General features: G+C 35.1%; 1 protein-coding gene across 6 annotated transcripts in view; it reads left to right on the top strand.

Moving 5' to 3' along the window:
* Positions 1-17,946, top strand: part of ERO1B (endoplasmic reticulum oxidoreductase 1 beta) — a 64,420-nt gene that overhangs the window by 42,774 nt on the left and 3,700 nt on the right. For 3 of the 6 annotated variants that reach the window (XM_027094106.1, XM_027094102.1, XM_027094107.1), the window contains exons 9-15: positions 3,155-3,166; positions 5,040-5,066; positions 8,628-8,720; positions 8,832-9,078; positions 10,116-10,185; positions 12,379-12,465; positions 13,460-13,593. In XM_027094106.1, the coding sequence (XP_026949907.1) occupies positions 3,155-3,166; positions 5,040-5,066; positions 8,628-8,720; positions 8,832-9,078; positions 10,116-10,185; positions 12,379-12,465; positions 13,460-13,593 (670 nt within the window). Of the gene's footprint in view, positions 1-3,154; positions 3,167-5,039; positions 5,067-8,627; positions 8,721-8,831; positions 9,079-10,115; positions 10,186-12,378; positions 12,466-13,459; positions 13,594-14,049; positions 14,574-17,946 lie in introns of those variants that run through there. The other 3 variants (XM_027094103.1, XM_027094105.1, XM_027094104.1) reach the window with 3 other exon arrangements.

Genomic DNA, 17,946 nt, shown 5'->3' with positions numbered 1-17,946 from the left:
TGTAGATTGCTTTGGGTGGTATAGTCATTTTCACAATATTGATTCTTCCAGTCCAAGAATATGGTAGATCTCTCCATCTGTTGGTATTATCTTTAATTTCTTTCATCAGTGTCTTATAGTTTTCTGCATACAAGTCTTTTGTCTCCCTAGGTAGATTTATTCCTAGGTATTTTATTCTTTTTGTTGCAGTGGTAAATGGGAGTGTTTCCTTAATTTCTCTTTCAGATTTTTCATCGTTAGCATATAGGAATGCAAGAGATTTCTGTGCATTAATTTTCTATCCTGCAACTTTACCAAATTCATTGATTAGCTCTAGTAGTTTTCTGGTGGCATCTTTAGGATTCTCTGTATGTAGTATCATGTCGTCTGCAAACAGTGACAGTTTTACTTCTTCTTTTCCAATTTGTATTCCTTTTATTTCTTTTTCTTCTCTGATGCTGTGGCTAGGACTTCCAAAACTATGTTGAATAATAGTGGTGAGAGTGGGCAGCCTTGTCTTGTTCCTGATCTTAGAGGAAATGCTTTCAGGTTTTCACTGTTGCAAATGATGTTTGCTGTGGGTTTGTCATATATGGCCTTTATTATGTTGAGGTCGGTTCCCTCTGTGCTCACTTTCTGGAGAGTTTTTTTCATAAAAGGGTGTTGAATTTTGTCAAAAGCTTTTTCTGCATTGTTGAGATGATCATATGGTTTTTACTCTTCAGTGTGTTGATATGGTGTACCACACTGATTGATTTGCATATATTGAAGAATCCTTGCATCCCTGGGATAAATCCCACTTGATCATGGTGTTTTATCCTTTTAATGTATTGTTGGATTCTGTTATTTTTGTTGAGGATTTTTGCATCTGTATTCATCAGTGATATTGATCTGTAGTTTTCTTTTTTTGTAGTATCTTTGTTTGATTTTGGTGTCAGGGTGATGGTGGCCTCATAGAATGAGTTTGGGAGTGTTCCTTCCTCTGCAGTTTTTTGGAAGAGATTGAGAAGGATGGGTGTTAGCTTTTCTCTAAATTTTTGATAGAATTCACCTGTGAAGCCATCTGCTCCTGGATTTTTGTTTCTTGGAAGATTTTTAATCACAGTTTCAATTTTATTACTTGTGATTGGTCTGTTCATACTTTCTATTTCTTCCTGATTCCATCTTGGAAGGTTATACCTTTCTAAGAATTTGTCCGTTTCTTCCAGGTTGTCCATATTATTGGCATAGAGTTGCTTGTAGTAGTCTCTTAGGATGCTTTGTATTTCTGCAGTGTCTGTTGTAACTTCTCCTTTTTCATTTCTAATTTTTTTGATTTGAGTCCTCTCCCTCTTTTTCTCGATGAGTCTGGCTAATGGTTTATTAATTTTGTTTATCTTCTCAAAGAACCAGCTTTTAGTTTTATTGATCTTTGCTATTGTTTTCTTTGTTTCGATTTCATTGATTTCTGCTCTGATCTTTATGATTTTTTTTCCTTCTGTTAACTTAGGGTTTTGTTTGTTCGTTTTTCTCTAGTTCCTTTAGGTGTAAGGTTAGATTGTTTATTGGAGATTTTTCTTGTTTCTTGAGGTAGGCTTGTATAGCTATAAACTTCCCTCTTAGAACTGCTTTTGCTGCATCCCATAGGTTTTAGATCATCGTGTTTTCATTGTCGTTTGTCTCTAGGTATATTTTGATCTCCTCTTTGATTTCTTCAGTGATCTCTTGGTTATTTAGTAACATATTGTTTAGCCTCCATGTGATTGTGTTTTTTTCCCTGTAATTCATTTCTAATCTCATAGCTCTGTGGTCAGAAAAGACGCTTGATATGATTTCAATTTTCTTAAATTTACTGAGACTTGATTTGTGACCCAAGATGTGATCTATCTTGGAGAATGTTCTGTGCGCACTTGAGAAGAAAGTGTAATCTGCTCTTTTTGGATGGAATGTCCTATAAATATCAATTAAATCTATCTGGTCTATTGTGTCATTTAAAGCTTGTGTTTCCTTATTAATTTTCTGTTTGGAAGATCTGTCCATTGGTGTAAGTGAGGTGTTAAAGTCCCCCACTATTATTGTGTTACTGTCGATTTCCTCTTTTATAGCTGTTAGCAGTTGCCTTATGTATTGAGGTGCTCCGATGTTGGGTGCATACATATTTACAATTGTTATATCTTCTTCTTGGATTGACACTACATTATGTAGTGTCCTTCCTTGTCTCTTGTAACATTCTTTATTTTAAAGTCTGTTTTATCTGAGTATTGCTACTCCAGCTTTCTTTTGGTTCTTATTTGCATAGAATATCTTTTTGTATCCCCTCACTTGTAGTCTGAATGTGTCCCTAGGTCTGAAGTGGGTCCCTTGTAGACAGCATGTATATGGGTCTTGTTTTTGTATCCATTCAGCAAGCCTGTGTCATTTGGTTGGAGCATTTACTCCATTCACGTTTAATGTAATTATCGATATGTATGTTCCTAATACCATTTTCTTAATTGTTTTGGGTTTGTTTTTGTAGGTCCTTTTCTTCTCTGTGTTTCCCACTTTCAGAAGTGCCTTTAGCATTTGTTGTAGAGCTGGTTTGGTGGTTAATATTCTTAACTGTTTCTTCCACACTATTCCTGGCTTCCACAGCTAGCTTTCCAACAGCTTTTTTCCAAAAATGAAATTTTCTGTCAGAATTCCACATGTAAAGCTAATCAAGACAGGGCTGCTGTGGAGCCTGAAAGCCCAGCCTTCTGGCCTCTCCCCCACATCTAGGCAGCCCCATAACCCCTGCAGGGATGCTTTCACTGACTAGAGTTTGGGAAGTGCTTTTATTAAGGTGAATATGTGCCGAGGAGCAGTAACTTAAAAAAGAAAAGTGCTCCAGTCTGGAAACACATGTTCAGAGAATTGTGTGCATAATGATTAAAGGAGTGACTGTATATTTGTTAATTATTGAAACTGGTGGTCTTTATAATTGTTTAGTTACTCTCTGATACTATTTATTGCATAAAACATACATGAAAATCTTGTACTCTTTGGCCTATATTCTTATTAAGAAGTCTTATTTACAGGGTAACTACACACTGAGCAAGGTTCATGGTATAATTAATAGTTTAACACATAGTAAGTTTTAATCCCATAAATAAATAGGATTGGAATCTGAACTGTGTAAGACATTTTCTAAAATCCTGTCTATTATTTTCTCTTTCAGGAGAAGATGATGGTAAGTTAAAAGTCTCATTTTATGTTTGCTTCAAATGTAGAAGAAATGCCTTTAATGATCAAAATTTGATTTTTTCCTGTTTTTAATTCAAAAGAAAGTATCCTACTTTTTTTCAGAAAATAGCTACCAATCAATGGTGACCAAAAAAATAAGAATGTTTTTTATAATTTAAAGTTACCCTATGTTAGGGACTTCCCTGGTGGTACAATGGTTAAGAACCTGCCTGCCAGTGCAGGGGACATGGGTTCGATCTCTGATCCATGAAGATCCCACGTGCCGCGGAGCAACTAAGCCTGTGCGCCACAACTATTGAGCCTGTGCTCTAGAGCCCACGAGGCACAACTACTGAAGCCTGCGTGCCTGGAGCCCGTGCTCCGCAACAAGAGCAGGCACCGCAATGAGAAGCCCATGCACTGCAACAAAGAGTAGCCCCCGCTCGCCGCAACTAGGGAAAGCCCGCGCGCAGCAACAAAGACCCAACACAGTCATAAATAAATAAATAAATTTATTTTAAAAAATAAAGTTACCCTGTGTGTCAAGGGCACTGTGATGGGCATTGTAAAGGATAGAAAGATGTATAAAACATGCCTTCCCTCTAGAAGCTAAAAATATGTATAGTGGGAATGATCAGCACTGTACATAAGTGATAATAAAGAAGTATTACATACATAGTGCAACAGTAGGTGGTATAGCTCTTCGGAGGTAGAACAGATCCTGCCTCACTGGGAAAATTTACTGGAGGAGGTGGCATTTGAGATGGACTTGAATGATGGACTGGTTTAAAGCCTGAAGAATTGGATAGTGTGTGCTACTTGGATGACAGCATGGACCAAGGAGTTGAGAAAGGAAAAACAAGGCATGTTTGGGGAGAGTAGGAAAGACTTCATATATGGGGTAATTTAAAATTAGAAAGATGAGTAGAGGCCAGATTATTGAGGACCTTAGGAGCTAGACTTTTCCTGTTAGCAGCTGGGGCTTTTTGAGTAAACAAGTGAGATAATGAATGATGTTTTGTGTAAGAGTATCATCTAAGTAAGAGTATGTTGAATGAATGATTCTCTAGGAAGATGTTTGTGTTGTTTTGCTAAGGATGAAGACTCTCAGGAGGCAAAGTAATTCCCCACCATCTAATTTATCCCCTGGACTCCTTGCTCAACTCACCTATGTGTTGAGTTTTTATCATCATGCTTTGCTTTTCGCAATTAAAATAAGGATGAGTATAGGAAGTATATTAACTGTTTTTTTATCTTTATTGACTGCCATTTTTCTTTTCACTCAGAACAATATTGGGCTAGAAATAGTTCTTTTAGCATAGTACACAAGGAAGGCCCCTTCATATTCTGGTCGTTAACTTTTCTCAAGAATTATTTTGAAAATTTAGGGAACTTTTTTATTATCTCTTAAAACTTAGTAGTTTTAGATAATTGAGGAAATATACTTAGGTTTATTGCTCAGGAAAAATGGAATTAATAATTTGATTTTCATATTCACTTTTTTCTGGAAGTTTTGAATAATGCTATGGTTATCAAAAGCAAATTTAAGATTGTTTCTCCTCATACTTATGGATATTTAAGCCTTCAAGTGAATAAGGTTTACATAATATTTTGACTGGAAGTTTTCTCAAAAATTTTACAAGTCAAAATGTCATTTATAAGAACTTTTTCCCAAAACTACTTCAGTAACTTTTGGACTTTATCTTCTAGAACCATATGCCTATTTTTCCATTACACATGAGCAGCGGACATATTCCTTAATCTGTCATGAGAAATGTTTTATAGACTTAATTTATTCTTATTTATGAATGACCGTTTAAACATTTTAACCCAATTCTGTGTGTGTGTATAATTTTGATTGTTTTTGTTTTGTTTTTTAGGAGAATCGTTCTACACGTGGCTAGAAGGTAAATTTAATGTCTGCATTTTAAATTTATTGGCATCTTGCAAAAAAATGAATTGATTTATTTAATATATATTTGTAAGTTTTAGGATTCATTAAATCTTGACAATGTTTGAAAGAAAATAACATGTTTTAGGTTATTATAGTTTAGGATAAAATTATTTGAAAATTTTGAGGATATTGGTCAGCTAAAAACCAGTGTTATGGAAATATACAGGGCAGATGCGGTCATCAGGGTTCCAGAACTGGGTCCCAGTCTTATTTCCATTCTGTATGTAATACTCATCCAAACTACTTTTCTAGTAACCACTATGCAAGTCTGTTTTTTTAAGTTAGAGGCATTCTTTTTGGAAGGAAGTACTTTTTTTATATATGAAATTAAGGGAAGATGAATTTGAATTCAGAAGGTTTTAAACATGTTTACACATATAGTCTAAACTTGTCTAACTAAAGGATAAAATAATATAGATCCCAATATATCATATACCTTCGCATTCTTATATTTTCTAGTGTTGAAATTATGAAACGTTATTAATGGAAAGCTGAAACATTCTAGGATTTAACAACTTTGGTTAATAACTGGATATATGCTGCTTTTAAAAAATTTACCAAATTGCCATTAATTTATGAAACCAAAAGTTCAAATATATTAATGAAAGATAAGCAAGTTGAATGACACTGGAAAATGGATATTTCATAGCCATAACCTTATAGGAACTCTACTGAGTTAAACTAAGCACTTAATTCCATTTTATCTTTGTTAATCAGTCGTGTTAACTTATGAACATGATTTCTCTTTGTTTTTTAATGAGCTTTTTTTTTTTTTTTTGGCTGTGTTGGGCCTTCGTTGCTGCACACGGGCTTTCTCCAGTTGTGGAGCATGGGCTTCTCATTGCAGTGGCTTCTCTTGTGGAGCACGGGCTCTAGGCACGCGGGCTTCAGGTAGTTGTGGCACGTGGGCTCAGTAGTTGTGGCTCGCGGGCTCTAGAGCTCAGGCTCAGTAGTTGTGGCACTCGGGCTTAGTTGTTCTGTGACATGTGGGCTCTTCCTGGACCAGGGATCGAACCTGTGTCCCCCACATTGGCAGGCAGATTCCTATCTACTGTGCCACCAGGGAAGCCCAATGAACTATTTTTGATGTGCAGATACTGCTAGGAATTATATTGATAAATGGCCAATGTGGGAAGAGATGGTTATCTTTGTTTAATTAACTTTATTTTAAGAGCACAACTTGTGGAAAGCAGTATTTAGGTTAAAAGAGGTGGTCAGAGACTCTGCATATTGATAATGGAGGATGAGAATGAACTTTATGGGCAGTATCGGATTCTAGGGTATACTATATCAACCACTCTCCTAGTATCCTATTGATGGGAGTCTCTGAATATTGATACACAGTCCAGCGAGAACTCCTATTTGTAGGCAACTTTTCTGAGATTCAGTTTCCTGATCTGGGGCACGAGAGTGGCACCAGCCATCCAGCTTACCTACACTGTGAGTGTAGATGATGCCTGTGAAAACTGCTTCGAAAATCACTAAACAGTGTACAAATGCCAAATAATAGTGTTAACAATATATCTAGCCCTTTTGTGAGAGAAAAAGTTGTATATTGGTGTCCTGTAATTCAGTTGATGAAAATGAATTTGAATGAAATTAAATCCAGAAGAGGAAGAGGAGAACCACTTTCTAAATTGAATAGTTGGATTTGCCAGGCATTAGGGCTGGCAGCAGACCGCAGGCAGGGAGCACCTCTCCAGCACTTTCTGCTAAGAGTGTTGTGTGTCTTCTTGGTGCATTCACTTGGCTCATCTTTTATTATTAAGATTTTGCTTGAAGTTACCTAATTTTCACAGTTTACAGAAGTACAGGTCTACTCCTTCCTTCCCTCTTACCACCCATCCCCTTTTAGGTAAGGGGCTTTGTGGGCTTTGCAAATTAGAATTCCCTCCTGGTTTTCATGTTCTCATTTTTAGGCATATGAATTTTCATGAGCTTTGCTTTGCCTGTTTTCCCTTCTCTTGTCTTTAGATATTTTACTGCTTAGAGAAGTAGGTTGGAAGGAAGAGGAAGTGAACTTCAAATCTGATCATTTTGGTACTTGATAACAGATTTGATTAAAAGTTTTACTAGAGAAGTTAATACCTAATGTTTTATCAAAGTTATTCATATTGTTTATATCCCTTGTTACCATAAGCATTCAAATTTGGCCATATACTTTTATGAAGAAGCCACAAAATAGAACTGAATTTCTACCTTTTGGTCTCTATCCGTGGTGATGAGAATGTTCTAGGAAGAATTTTGAATTAGGGAATGAGATCTCAAAATAATTATTTTTTCCTATTAGAAGCTACTTGCTTCAGAGCCATCTATGGTAGAACATAAACGGAAAGTAAGTTGAAGATCTAAAAGATCCTGAAAGGATGCAAAGTAAGCCACATACATACTCTTAAAAAATCCTTCAGCATATAAATGAGATTGTTTCTTAGTTTCCACTGTTGAAGCCCATTTTTCCCCATAGGGAGAGTAAAAAAACCAAAAAGCAAAAAAGACAAAACCAAACTCTGTTGGGTGGTAGGAAAGGGGAAAAACTAATTGTTCTGCGTCTAGTGTGGATTCTTAAAACTTTTTGCATTTTTATCTATTTTTAAATTTTTCTATAAAGAAAATTTCCTAAAAATGTTTCTCTTTTTTCATTGTGGTAAAATGTACACAGTATAAAATTTACCTTAAGCACTTCAGAATTTATTTAATAGCATTAAGTTCATTCACAATGTGTATTACTCTTATAATAGAAAATATTTTTAAATGGAGGCGGGGGTTGGATAGGATGGCAAAATTATCTTGACCTCTGTTTTGAGCAAAAGCCTCTGTGGCTTAAGAAGGCTACATAAAATAAGTTTCCATCACATTACTGAACTCCCTCTTGATATGGTTTTACTCACATAGTAAATAATCAGCACACATTTTTTTTTTTAATTGGCTGAAATTCCTGGATGTCTGTTTTCCAAGTTTTTGCTCCTTACCTGTGGAACATACAGTTAAGTAGAATTAGAGAATTCCAGGGCAAAGGATTAATAAGAACCACTAAAGAATCTGGAGGAAGGAGAGAAACAGAATTCAGTCTCTTCTTCCTCCACTAACAAGTAGGTTCAAATAAAGAACATCTATAGGGAAGGGAAAAGGAGAAACAGCTATTGTTACGCCAAAGCAGTGACTTTATATGTGCTTTAGTTTAGCCTAAACCACAAAAAATCTGTGCTGTTGCCTTCTGGGTAACATGAGGACTTTTCCAAGTGCATCCATAGTGTTTGGACCTCCAGTAGCCCAGACGTTTGTATCTTATTCTGCACTAAGTTATCACACTCAGTTAACTCCATTCTGAAGTCAGAATCTTATTTTATCTTCTAGTGATAGTATCTCAACCTAATTATTTTATATTAGTCCTTGATTTGTTTTTAATGTCCTCGAATGTTAACTTTAAAAATAAGCCCATGTACCTAATCCTGTTGATTCAGTATTTTTGTTATCTAAATGGATGTGATTTCTTTTTCAATATTTTTCTGAATAGGTTTGTGTTTGGAGAAAAGAGTCTTCTATAAGCTTATATCGGGACTTCATGCTAGTATCAATTTACATCTATGCGCAAATTATCTTTTGGAAGGTAATCAGATTTTTTCTATTAGTATAAAAATTGTTGGGGAAAATACATATTCTCTATAGAGCAAAAATCCCGTTTATTAAGAGTGTATAATATATTTCCCTTTCTCTTTAGAAACCTGGGGTAAACCTACCTGGGGACCTAACATGAAAGAATTTAAACGCCGCTTCGACCCTGTGGAAACCAAGGGAGAAGGCCCAAGAAGGCTAAAGAATCTGTACTTTTTATATTTAATTGAGCTTCGAGCTTTATCAAAGGTGGCCCCTTACTTTGAGCGCTCAATTGTCGATCTTTACACTGGAAATGTAAAAGAGGATGCTGACACAAAAACCCTTCTACTGAATATCTTTCAAGATACAAAGTAAGAGTTGAATTGTCAGTGATCTGAAATTCTCCACTTTGTAGTTGAGTGAGGTAGTTCTTGAAATATTGATAAAACAAAAACTGACTCCTGAAAGTTAGGAAAAGGGAGAATTAGAACTGAGAAGGAAAGTGTTCCATAGAATGGCAGCATTTTAAAAATATTTCTGAAAATGTTGACTGAAAAGCGTCTATAAAGCTTTGTTGCATAAACTTTCACACTTGAGAATAGGCTGTATTTTTTTTTTTTTTTTTTGTGGTACGCGGGCCTCTCACTGTTGTGGCCTCTCCCGTTGCGGAGCACAGGCTCCGAACGCGCAGGCTCAGCGGCCATGGCTCATGGGCCCAGCCGCTCCGCGGCATGTGGGATCTTCCCGGACCGGGGCACAAACCCGTGTCCCCTGCATCGGCAGGCGGACTCTCAACCACTGCGCCACCAGGGAAGCCTCTAGGCTGTATTTTTAAATATAACTTTAAATTTTATGTAGTACCAAAATTTAATGCTACTTTAATGTTCTTTCTACCAATATTGTATTCTTCCAGTTGCTACTTAAATTCAGATGGTAATAGGTGCTAGCATAAGGTTAGATTACCTAAGAGGACATTAGCCTTACGTTCTACAATATAACCTTTAAAAGAAAATCCTGGGTGTATAAAACTGCACTTTACTGATTGTTAAAAATGAGCACAGAGGAGAGTTGGGTTAAGAAATGTCTAAGGTAAATTATGCATTAAATTTTTTAAAATGTTTTAAAATGTTAAGAGTTTTATACATTTTTTCACACAGATTGTTTTTAGTTAATTTTTTAGGTTATTTTTGTCACGTAATTTCTTCAAAACATTACACTCTCATAAATTACAAAGCCCTCTTTATCTTGCTTTGCTCTTTGATTGAATAGTTTAAACTCTTTGCCACCTTCCCACATTACCAAACCTTACACATGAGTAAATTCTGAATTTTAAATATTAGTAGAGATAGAAAATTCTACCAGAGCTTGAATTTTTCATCTGTAACTTATAATATTTTCATTTCATTAGGTCCTTTCCCATGCACTTTGACGAGAAATCCATGTTTGCAGGTGACAAAAAGGGGGCCAAATCGTTAAAGGTAAAAAGTTCTTGACTGGGGGACCGGGTGGGGAACAGTTTACTCGTTGTGTTTTAATCCTGTTCATCTAAACTTTCTTTCCCAGTTCACCATCTTGTTGGTCTGATTGGATTTTACTATAAATGATACAAAAAGCTCTTCCTCAATTCCTTTCTCCTTTCTAGTTTGCCCAACTGCTTAGTGAATCCTCAGTCATACCTCTGACTAATGACACCTTTGTAAATGTCTTTTCAAAAGGCATTATTTTGAAAGTTTTCTTACTTTATTTTCTTTCATTTACTTATTGCTGTTTTGATGCGTCTTAAAAAAAATCATGCACTATTAGCCATTTTGAAGGCAGTAAATAGTATATTTTCTAATGTTTACTTTACAAAATGTTACAGTTTTGAAACTATTATGTTTTTGTCCTAACGGACTAACATATAAGGCAAAAATTACCTGTTGACCTGTGATGTCAGAAGGAGACTATATTTTAGGAACATTATGCAACTTGATGTTACAAGCACTTGGTTTTCATTTGCTTACAGTAATTAAGGAATACATTGTACCCTTACAGTGTTCATAAAAGTATTTGAAATTGACTGGCAAATAGTCTTCTACCACAGCTCCACAATTTTTTATATGCGATTCTGAAATCCAAAAAGCTCCAAAAACTTGAACATTTTTCTTATGTTTGGTACAAATTAATTTGTTAGCAAAACCTAACCTGAACTGGTGTAAGGATATTTGTAATGTTTTTTAAAAAATTCTGCTTTGTATGAATATTCTTACATTTTGTTGCAAAAACAGTCATGTATTTGATTACAGGGTGTTGCCATACACTCTGGTGGGGTGTTATATAATATATAGTGTGTGTACTACATTTCTAAAATCTCAAAAATTCTGAATTCTGAAACACATTTGGCCCCGAGATGTTTTAGGTGTGCATATGCTACAAGAATGAATACATTAGTAAGAGTTCCTTGGTATTTCTGAAATGAAGTAATTTAGCCACAGCTATGTTTTAGTTTTGGAAGGTCGTTTTGTTTATGGTTGTTTTAGAGGTATATTAGTATTACAGTATTTAACATAATGCTAATTCATTTTTGTAATGCTTCCTATTTTCTTAGTGTTTATACAAATATTATACTTCTGATCAAGACAAATATAATTACGTATCTTTTTATAGATGAGGAAGGTAAGACTGAGAGCAGAGTAAGGTTTCACAGCTAGCTTTCAAGTTATAAAATGCTGGAAATTTGGTTTCCTGTTTTTCAAAGGTGTAGAAAGGAGAATATAAGTCCATTTTTCCATCTGCTCCAAAGAACATGAATTACATGAGAATGGAGAGCAAAGGAGTTTTTGTGTTCTATTTATGTTGTGTTTCTTTTGGCCAAGGTATTGATTCCTCCAAACGCTTTAAGTTTTTGGGTGACTCACTCCAGCTCTTTGCAATAAAATGTTTACCTCGGTGCAATAAAATGATTTTTATTTTCTATGTTTGCCCTGTGAAAAAGATGAGGAAACTTCCTCTTAGCTAGTTTTGTCCTCAGAGAAGGTGAGACTGACCTTAGAGTCACAGAAACCCATGCACAGATGCTCACAGGCATCTTAACTGTGTGGGAAACTAATACTGCAAAAGTCAAGGATCCAGTAAGCAAGCATCCCTGGAGAAGCTGCATTAGCAAATGTGGGGGACTTGTATAGCCCTGTGATCATCGGTGCTGATGGGGAATACATGTTATAAACATGGTGTGGTCCTAAGGAGAGAGATACGGACACTGATTATTGTTCTAGGACTAGCTTTCTGATTTAGACTCACACAAAACAATGCATCAAAAATAAATGAAACATAATATAGATGTATTTACCACTGGTTGTACACAGATATCAAATGGAAGCAGCAATTAAGCTCCTTCAGAGTAAAAACCGTGTATTATTTACTTTGGTGTCCCCTGTAGGGCATGTTGGTGCTTTGCGTGGAATGGCCCCTCCATCAAAAGTCTGTTGAATTAATATGTAGAATGAATTTTATACACTGCTATTAAAGTTAGCTGTTCTATGTGCCATGTTGTGCTACACAAATTCAGATACTTCATTGTTGAAAAACACAACTCATTCATTAATAAGCTTTGAAACTTCTATTATAATTCAGACAAATGCAGTTTAATTTTAAATGTCTGATTAGAATGAACATGTGTTCTGCCTTGTTAGGAGGAATTCCGGTTGCATTTCAAGAATATCTCCCGTATAATGGACTGTGTTGGATGTGACAAATGCAGGTTATGGGGGAAATTACAGGTTTGTGTGTTGTCTTCTGTTTTGAAACTATTACTAACCTTAAATTTCTCCACTGAGAAGTTGAAAGTTTTTACTAAGATGTCCTCATTGTTCATTGAATTAGAAATCCAAAGTGTGGTTTTTCTGTTTTATTTATAAAAACAATTAATATTAGACTCTGTGTGTTATATGTATGTATTAGGACGTTTTTCCTATTATTGTAGGTTAATGATTTTAGTTTTATTGTATCTGTTTCTGTTGGTACAATCTCAGATTCATTTTTGGAGTTGGTGGTTATAAATAGAGTGTATTGGTATTTTATATACCTATATAAAAGGTAAAATATAATTATCTAAGAAATTTAATTATCAAATTTTGGTCACTTAGTTTGTATCAATGATCAAAAGAAGGAGGCCCCCTAGTCACAAAATGGGAAAGTTCTGCCCAGCAGGCCCATTTACCTAAATATTTCAGTGTAAAAAGGACTGTGTGACTGTTTTCTCTTTTACGAAGATGATATTAAGTCATAGAAAGTCAAGAGACAGAATTTTTTTAATGGAGGCTACACTGAAATCAGATTTTTCTTTTTCTCTGTTGCTAATAATTGAGAAATTATTAAGTGTAGGTATCACTATACCTATAAACTGATACTTATTTCTAAGTTTTGAATTGTTAGGGGCTATAAAGAATGCTTTCAGAGTTACATATTGAACACTGTAATCCTAATGTGATATTTTCTACGTTAAAAAAAGGCATGTTAGTAATTTGGAATAATAGGATATGTATCCAAAAAGTGTTAAACTATTCAGATTTCCTTAACAGCTTAGATAAATTTATCATATGCATAATCTGTGAGGAAGTAGAAACTGTGTTTTACATAGTTGAACATTTTGGTGAAAAGTTCAGTTAATATGAATTTCCTGACTCTCATCACAGTGACTGAGTATTCCTTTAAACCTTTATAGCAGTTATTATTATATGAATTTAATTAAAAGTTTATCACTATTTTCTTTAGACTCAGGGTTTAGGAACTGCCCTGAAGATATTATTCTCAGAAAAAGAAATCCAAAAGCTTCCAGAGAACAGCCCATCTAAAGGCTTCCAACTCACTCGACAAGAAATAGTTGCTCTTTTAAATGCTTTTGGAAGGTAAGAACTGTTTTCATAGTGAAGACTTTTGATTCCCCTGCTGGTTTCAACAAACTGCAAAGATCATCTTCTTTGCTAAAGTAGTCTGTTTTGCTTTGTTTTGTTGACAAAGAGGGAGCATTATTGTCATATAGCATCGTACCTGCACTCACAAGCCAGTTTCTCTACAGGTTACAGGAAAAAGTAATAGTTTCAAATTGCCGGCATTTCCCAGTTTGCCTTCTCAATTTTGTGGGGAAATATTCTCCTAATAAAATTCTCTTTAGCTGGTTTTAACTCATTCAAGTACAATAGCAGGAGTAAGGAGAGTTTGGCTCAGAAGGTGAGGAAAGAAAAAGACATTAAACCTTTCAGCTGCTCTGTATCTTAATCTGAGGAGGCATTTTTCTTTCACTCATGCTTCCCCCATTGTTTCCTGTGTACATACATACAGTTTGCTTTTTGTTTATACCACAGATGGTTTCAAAAATACTTTGAATTTGCCTACAGAGATACATGCAGTACCAACTAAGTGAAGAATACAGAAGAGAAGGAAAAGAATCATAGAAAATCAGAGGAAACAATACTATACTGCCCTGGGAAAAAAGGCAAAGTCAAATCAAGGAAGAATTAAAAAAAGAAAGAAAGAACAAAGTAATACAGAGATTATAATGTTTTCTTAACATGCATTTTTAAGTTAAAAAGAGGCAGTTAAATTAAAAATAAATTAATTGCCCCTTCCCCATCTTAATAGCAAAGATTTCACCTGTTGTTCCCCTGTATTTAAAGATGACCGTGTAGGTTGAGATTTCAAACACAAGGTAGACATAGCATGTCCACTAGTAATTGGTGTTTCATGAAAAATTCAGTCCACCCACTTATGAGGCTTTGTAGTAAGATAAAATAGGAGAAGCTGAATTAAATTTAAATTATTTGAAATTTAAATGAAAAAATATTTTAATCAATTTAAACACTTTTAATTGAAGAATAGTTGATGTACAGTATTATGTTACAGGTGTACAGTATAGTGATTCACAGTTTTTAAAGGTTATACTCCTTTTATAGTTATTATAAAATGTTGGCTATATCCCCTGTGTTGTACAATGTATCCTTGTAGCTTATTTTATACATAGTAGTTTGTACCTCTTAACCCCCTACCCCTATTTTGCCTCTCCCCAGTGGTAACCACTAGTTTTCTATATCTGGGAATCTCCTTCTTAAAACGTATTTAAATCTAAATAAAATTAAATTGAGAAAGAAGCAGATGTTAACTTCCTCAAAATTTCTCTGCGTCTCACAAGGAATTATTCACAAATGCAACCCTTCCAGCTGAGTTCTCTAACTAGAGCCTGCTAGTACCTTTTATTGCTCCCTAGAGAGTACTGGACTCAGAATCAGGTCCTAGCATTCTAGAATCCTGGCCCTGCCATTTACTGGCCGCATGAGCTCAGGTACATCACTCCTTTCTCCCAGTTTGTTTCCTTTCTCTGTATAATGAAGAGGAGTAAAAACCTTTCTCACAGAGTTAACATGAAGATAAAACGAGGTCCTGTGTGACACTTTTAAATCACAAGACGCTACCTGAAGTCCATGGCAGTGGTGGGCGTGGGGATGGTGATTTACAAACACCATTGGATGTTTAGTGCCCCAATATTTTCAGTACTTAAAAAATTGTCTTATTGTTTTTATGGCTAGACTAGATGTGAGAAACCTTTCTTTTCTTAAGGGTAATGACACTCAGGGTGGGATGGTTACACAAACAAGGTACAGCCTAATTTAATCTCCCTTTTCCTCCCCACGGAAAACAAATGGCAGCCATCTGCTTTTTAAATCTCTTTTAAAATATTCATCTTTCTTTCCCCCTAATATTAAAGTAATTCATTGTCATTATAGAAAATCTGGAAAAACATGTGAAAGTGTAATTTAGAAAATAAATTTAAAAATCACTCATAAAAAAAATATAAAAAAAAATATAAAAAAAAAAAAAAAAAAAATCACTCATAACCCTACCACCTAGGACGATTTCAACATTTGGCGTATTTTTTTAAATTAATTAATTAATTTATTTATGGCTGTGTTGAGTCTTCGTTTCTGCGCGAGGGCTTTCTCTGTGGCAAGCGGGGGCCACTCTGCATCACGGTGCGTGGGCTTCTCACTATCGCGGCCTCTGTTGCGGAGCACAGGCTCCAGACGTGCAGGCTCAGTCGTTGTGGCGCACGGGCCTAGTTGCTCCACGGCATGTGGGATCCTCCCAGACCAGGGCTCAAACCTGTGTCCCCTGCATTAGCAGGCAGATTCTCAACCACTGCGCCACCAGGGAAGCCCTTGGCCTACTTTTAATGTGTATTTTCCCACTACCTATACGTAAAAAGTTTACGTACGTGTGTGTGTGTGTACATATTTACAGAGTTGAAACCATACATTTTGTATGCTTTCTTATCCTGTTTTACTTGGCATTACATTTAATCATTTCCCAATATTATTAAAATTTTTTGTGTTATTTTTTTCTTTTTTATTGAGGTATAATTGACATACAGCATTGTATTAGTTTCAGATGTCCAACATAATGACTCACTATTTGTATATGTTGCAAAATGATCACCACAGTAAGTCTAGGTAGCATCCATCACCACACATACAGAGTTTTTCTTCTTGTGATGAGAACTTTTGAGATTTACTCTTTTAGCAACTTTTAAATACATAAGCACTATTTTTAATATAGGCCAATATTCTATTACATGGACATACCACAATTTAGTCATTCTGTTATTTCTTAGTCGAATTTAACTGTTTCCTTCATATGTATTCTACACATTTCTTACTTTTTCCTTAAAAAATATTACAGTTCTTAATAATTGTTAATGAGATATGTTCATTGTATCTTCCACCTGATTATCAGTCCATTTAAATAATAAATGATTTTGGCTGCACTAACGCAAAAAATTATTGTGTTACACTTTGGGAGGGTTTGTGCATTTGTTCTTGTTAAGTGAATTGGTAGTTTTCTTGGTCTGACAACCTATATAATACAATTCTGCCTCAATTAGGGCAGCTAGGACAGCATTGCTTTGTCATGTGATGCTAGTGGGCAGAGACATACAGTGAGCATTGTCTTTGGTTCTGGCCAAGGAAGGCTGGGAAATGTGGTTTCTTTATCTTGAATACTCTGCAAATGTCTTTCCTACACTAACAGCCATTTTTTGATGGTTTCAACATTTATATCAAAGGGCGTATTTTCCAGGGAACAAATTAATATACCTGTTGGCTATTAAAATATATTTTAGTATCCCTCTGAAAGTACCGGTAAAGCACTAGGTAAATGCAGGTACACTCTGTGCCTTCCTGTGTCTGTCTTATAATAGGGAATGTGGAAAATCTCTCTTGTGTAATAAATTGTGAGGTCTGGAATGCATCTTCACAGAGATTCTGGTCCCATATAGTGCTGGCGAGTTTGTACTCCCCGCGTAAAAGGTAACCTACAGTTAATTTGTATGATAACCTTTGAGTTTTCTGACACTCTCCATTCTGTATCTAAATCAGACTTTGAGCATACTTTTTTCATTGTTTTTTTCAGCTGCTGCTCTTTACTAAGCTCTCTTTTCTTTAGTTATGGACCTTGGTTTCTACCATATCTTCATATGTATTTTGATAGGTGTTTTTAAAAACAGGTACTTTGAGGTACAGCATATGATTTTACACATTTATTTTGTTTAATAATCATAATGTTTTTTCGTAATAAGTAAACACTGTTTCAGTCCTCTAATATTCTGAGGATTAGAGTAAGAATTCATTTTCTGTTAATCCTACAGCTTGTAAGAATATAAAGAAAATGTTTTTGAGACCATAACGGACATAGATTTTTTTTGAGAGGACATATGGTCTTGGGATCTGATGAACTGGTCAGAACCCACCTACTCCACTAGCTGAGCAGCCCTGGGAAAATTACTTGATTTATTTGAGCCTCAGTTTTCCTAAAATGTAAAATCAGGGTTAATTTTATCTACCTTGGGGAATTTTTTTTAAACAATTAATGAGATTATATCTGTGATGAGCTTAGAACGTTGCTTAGCATACTTTAAGCTCTCAATATAAGAAAAGCTATTATTTATTAAGTTCTTAAAGAAATGAGCTCAGTACTGCATTCTACATTATCTTAAGCTATAGAAAGAAAAACATTAGATTTTTATTGTATCAACCCTGAATTGTACCTAAGGATAATTGAGCTTATAGAATTTTATTTTTATGATTTCCATTCTAGAGTTTTACTTCTGGGTCTGGGCTCAGAAGCATTTCATTCATTTATTCACTCAATAATAATTTGTTGAACACTATAAATATGGGTGGATGGAGGGCACAGGGATTCATCAATAGACA

The sequence above is a fragment of the Aethalodelphis obliquidens genome, unplaced genomic scaffold (assembly GCF_003676395.1).
Source record: "Aethalodelphis obliquidens isolate GAN/ISIS:26980383/991018 unplaced genomic scaffold, ASM367639v1 scaffold87, whole genome shotgun sequence".
In the NCBI taxonomy this organism is placed as follows: Eukaryota; Metazoa; Chordata; class Mammalia; order Artiodactyla; family Delphinidae; genus Aethalodelphis; species Aethalodelphis obliquidens.
Note: the sequence above shows the minus strand (reverse complement) of the source record. Positions and strands in the feature narration are given on the sequence as shown.